The sequence below is a fragment of the Coenobita brevimanus genome, chromosome 110 (assembly GCF_032717465.1).
Source record: "Coenobita brevimanus isolate Jiangsu-jjx chromosome 110, ASM3271746v2, whole genome shotgun sequence".
NCBI classification, from domain to species: Eukaryota; Metazoa; Arthropoda; class Malacostraca; order Decapoda; family Coenobitidae; genus Coenobita; species Coenobita brevimanus.
Window position 1 is genome coordinate 1,165,001 of NC_137063.1, and position 5,000 is coordinate 1,170,000.

At 46.1% G+C, this 5,000-nt stretch overlaps 1 protein-coding gene across 1 annotated transcript in view; it reads left to right on the plus strand.

The window, feature by feature from the left end:
* The window catches only part of LOC145417395 (cell adhesion molecule 2-like), a 77,425-nt gene that overhangs the window by 66,111 nt on the left and 6,314 nt on the right, over nt 1–5,000 (plus strand). The window contains exon 2 of the mRNA XM_080286073.1: nt 2,683–2,936. Within this exon, the coding sequence (XP_080142199.1) occupies nt 2,683–2,936 (254 nt within the window). The remainder of the gene's footprint in view (nt 1–2,682; nt 2,937–5,000) is intronic.

Below are 5,000 nucleotides of genomic sequence, written 5' to 3' on the forward strand. Positions count from 1 at the left end.
TGAATGTGTTGCGGTAATGAGGGTGTTGTGTGGCGGGGAAGGGCACGGTGCTATGTTGCTGTGATGACCTTTTTCATCACCACCACCCTCATCATTACCCTTCATCACCAGCACCCTCATCACCACGTTCAGTAACCTCACCTTTACCTTCCCTCACTACCACGTTCCCTCTCGCCCTCATTACTACTCTCTCTCTCTCTCTCTACCCTCATCCTCACCCTCACCCTCCTCACCCTCACCCTCATCCTCACCCTGACCTCGTTAACAGAGAGGAAATTCGCCTTATAAGCTGATGGATCTAATTACCGTACCAACAAAGAGACCTTTACATAAACAAATGTGTGTGTGTGTGTGTGTGTGTGTGTGTGTGTGTGTGTGTGTGTGTGTGTGTGTGTGTGTGCCTAGGTTTTTATGTGCTTATTTGAGTTTATATGTGTGTTGTGTGTGTGTGTGTGTGTGTGTGTGTGTGTGTGTGTGTGTGTGTGTGTGTGTGTGTGTGTGTGTGTGTGTGTGTGTGTGTGTGTGTGTGTGTGTGTGTGTGTGCGTCTGTGTGTGTGGGGGGTGAGAAGTGTTACCAAGAGAGAGATAGAGAAAAGAATGACAAAAAAAAAGAAAACTGTAAAACAAGAGAGAGTGGATTTCCATTTTTTGTCATTTTCAATTAACTTAGCAAAATGTTCACCAACTTTAATATCCTGAAAAATGAGACTGAGACAAGGAAGCAAGTGACTCAATAAAGGAAGGGAGAGAGAGAGAAAAATAAAGACGAAAAGAGAGAAATAAAGGCTGACAATGGTAAATAAATCAGAGAGAGAGAGAAAAATAAAGCAGACTTCTTTCGCTCCGGGTAGTAAAAATTCTCATCAGCTTTATTCAACCTCAATAAAAATGGGGTCGACAGGAACAAGGATTTGAGTGAAGGAGGGAGAAAGAATTGGTGGGCAAAAAAATAAAGGAAATAAAGAGTGAGAAAGAGGGAACTGCCAGTCTTTCTCCTCTTACCAACCTTCAGTAAAGTTTTTGTCACCTTTTTACAAACTCTTTAGAAATTTGCGGCTGGACTTGGTGAACTCTTGATTGGACACACGCGAAGTACAGAGAGAGAGAGAGAGAGAGAGAGAGAGAGAGAGAGAGAGTCTTCTGGCCTCTAAGACGTCATTTTTTTTTTTTATAAGGGAGGATCTCGAGGAGCGACTCAGTGCGTCTGCCTCTCATTAACGATGTTTGGACTTGAGAGGCTTCACTCCCTGGACGTTTTGCGGTAGAGGGATAAATCGTCTGGTGTCAGCAAGGATAAATCTGACACCGGTAACCTGACCTCCTGTGCTAGGGGGTTAAGATTTCTCTCGTCTCCATCTTATCGTTCTACCACAGTATTATTCTGGCTGTAACACATTTCTCAGCCTCCCTTCGCTCCAGCTTTATCCCAAGTTTGTTCCAGTAAAGAATGACTCCCTCACTTCCCAGAGGTGACCTTAATACCTCTTGTTCCAGTCCCATTCCCATTCCTCTCTGTCCCTCCTCAGAAACGCAGCAGTCCCAATCCTTTCCCACGTGTGTCTGTTCTCTTCCCTTTCCACACGTCACTGTCCTATCCCTACGCACATGCCCCTCTCCCCTCTCATCCCTTTCCATATGTCACAGTCCCCTCCCTCTCCAAATGCCCCCATCTCTTCCCTGCTCAAATGCTCCTATCCCCTCCCCTCCCACATGCCCCTTCCCTGTTCCTTCCCACATGCCTCTTTCCCCTCTCACCGACCCTTTCCTTCCAAAATGCCCCTACCTCTTCCCTTTCCACATAGCACACCCCTCTCCCTCCCAACATGTCCCTGTCCCATCCCTTCCCTTCTCACGCATCCCTTTCCCTCTCCGCATGCCCCTGTCCCACCCCTTCCCTTCCCACACACCCCTCTCCCTCTCCACGTGCCCCTGTTCCACCCTTTCTCTTCCCACACACCCCTCTCCCTCTCCGCATGTCCCACCCCTTACCTTCCCACACACCCTTCTCCCTCCCCACATGCCCCTGTCCCACCCCTTCCCTTGCCAGACACCCCTCTCCCTCCCAAGGTCCTGGTCTGCCTGTATCCAATCAAAAGTTCACTCGATTCTGGGCCAAATTTCTCAAGAAGTCGGAGGTGCGCCTATAGAACTTGCTCCGCTGACAACAGGACTCCGCGTTTATTTCTTACTCCCATTTCCAGCTCGAGTTTCTATTCTTTTGTCCTCTTTCTACCTTACGCCGTTGCTTCTTTCAACTTTCGCCTTTGTTTTTGACTCGCTTCTCCCCCTCCTCACCTCTGCTCCACCTCCCCCATCTAGCCAATCCTTTCCTGGGGTGGTGCTGAAGTTTCCTGCATGTGTGAGGTGTGACAGAGTGAATGTGATAGACTGAGGTGTGGGAGTGTGTGGTGCGGTAGTGGGAGGCATGGCAATGTGTAGTGTGGTAGTGTGTAGTGTGGTGAAGTGTGGTGTGGTAATGTGGTGCTGTCATGTGTATTGTGATAATGTGTGGTGTGACAGTTTTGGCTTTGGCAGTTTGAGACGTGGCAGTGTGAGACGTGACAGTGCTAGGTGTGGCAGTCTGATGTGTAGCGGTGTGAAAAGTGTTAGTTGATGCAGTGTGGAGTGTAGCAGTGTGAGAAGTGTCAGGTGATGCGGTGCGAGGTATTGCAGTGTGAGAAGTGTTAGTGTGGCTTATTCATAATCTCTTTCTTTTTTGGTCCACAGGCAGCGCTGGACTGCGTGTGAGAGAGGTGGTGGTGCCGCCTCTCAAGATTAAGGGATCCGAGGTGGAACTCAAGTGTCTGTATGATCTCGAGGACAAGGAGCAGCTCTACTCCCTCAAGTGGTACAAGGGCATCAGGGAGTTCTTCAGATACGTCCCCATAGATTCGCCACCCATTCAAGTCTTCGATCTGCCTGGGGTTAACGTGGATGTGAGGATATTTACATCTTCCTTTTGGCTTGGTTAGGCATCTGATCTATAAGGAGATGGCAATTGGTATATGTTTTTGTCTATGAGGAGGTGATTCTTCAACCTGTTTTTGATCAGCCTGAAGTAAATGCAAGATGCTGCTGTAATTTGTGTGTGTGTGTGTGTGTGTGTGTGTGTGTGTGTGTGTGTGTGTGTGTGTGTGTGTGTGTGTGTGTGTGTGTGTGTGTGTGTGTGTGTGTGTGTGTGTGTGTGTGTGTGTGTGTGTGTGTGTGTGTGTGTTTGACTTTCTATAGGAGAGACTAGTTTTACAGACTTCCAGCCTTAAGTCTCCTCCTTCTGCATAAAATATAAATCCATCTGTCGCTCCTCTGACTCCATAAAGCCAGGATATTTGTGCTATATTAAAAATTTTGCTTCAATAATTTGGTTCATCACCTCATTTGCTCATTATTAGGTCGCTGCATTCGCTCTCTCTCTCTCTCTCTCTCTCTCTGAATACATATGTGATTTTCCTATTTTTTCCCTTTTTTTTTTCCTTCCTGTTTTCCTTACCCTCATATTCCGAACGTCTTTTGTTTTACTGTTATTTTCGTCTTCTGTGTCAATGTACCTCCTCCACTCACCCTCCTCACAACTCCCATCTTCCTCCCTCTCCCATCTTCCTCCCTCTCCCATCTTCCTCCCTCTCACATCTTCCACCCTCTCACATCTTCCTCCCTCTCCCATCTTCCTCCCTCTCCCATCTTCCTCCCTCTCCCATCTTCCTCCCTCTCCCATCTTCCTCCCTCTCACATCTTCCTTCCTCCCACATCTTCCTCCCTCTCACATCCTTCTCCCTCTCACATCTTCCTCCCTCTCATATCTTCCTCCCTCTCCCATCTTCCTCCCTCTCATATCTTCCTCCCTCTCACTAATCCAATCCTCTCATAATATCGTCTCTCCTACTTTTACCAACTTTGGACTAACTCATCACGTGGACAGTTCGGAAACAATTTGCTGCGAGCTTCCTTCTCTCCCTCCTTCCTCTCATCTCTTACTTCTTTCCTCCTCCTTCTCCTCCTCCTCCTCCTTTGCTTAAATTCTCCTACAAGCTCTCTTCCCATCTTCTCATCCTCCTCTTTCTCCTCTCCCATACTTCCCATTCCTGCTTCTTTTCTCATCTATCGCATGAAAACGACGCCTATAAAATATGTTATCTAGCCTCAAGACATTTTTTTTCCCTCTAAGCAAAAATTAAGCCAGTCCCCCGTTTAAACCATCCACGGCCCTGGACAAGATGAATCGCTCCTGGATATGGTTAAGGAGATCAAGCGCCTTCGTCAGCTGTGTTCGCGAAAGCCCTTCAGGTTCTTGATCGCCAAAGCACCCCCTCTGAGGACATCAACCAGGACCAAGCCTAGATTATCTCTTACTGAACCCCTAATGGCTGCTAGTTTATCTTTATTTACTCATTATTTTTATCAACTTATCAGTCTCTTTATTGATGTATCCACTTATTTATTTATTTATTTCATTTTATTTTTGAAAATTTGTTGGGGGGGGTCAGGGTTTTGCTACACACATTATTACAATTTTCGGTTGAGTGTGGATTTATAAATGGACCCCCTCCTTCAGCCCGACGACGTCCAATGACAATCCAGCCAATCCCAGGTGATTTAATAAGCTTAGGAAATGGCGGGGGACAGGGCGACATGGAGGCGATTTGTTTGTGGCCATCCCTTAAGGAATTGAGGCGTCTGGCAATAGATAGATAGATAGACAGATAGATAGGCAGGATAAACTTCTTAAAACGGTAGACTTGGATAATTCACTGACCCCTGTAACTAACGAGGGACTCACCTGTGCTAAATGAATTGTCTAGAAACAGAGGATAGAAGCTTAAGAGATTGGTAGATAGATAGATAGATAGATAGATAAATAGATAAATAGATAGGTAGGTAAATATATATAGAGATAAATAAATAGATAGATAAATAGACAGATAAGTAGATAGATAGATAGATACATTGATTGAGTGATTGATTGATAGATAGATGGACAGATAAAGAGATACCCTAGATAGATA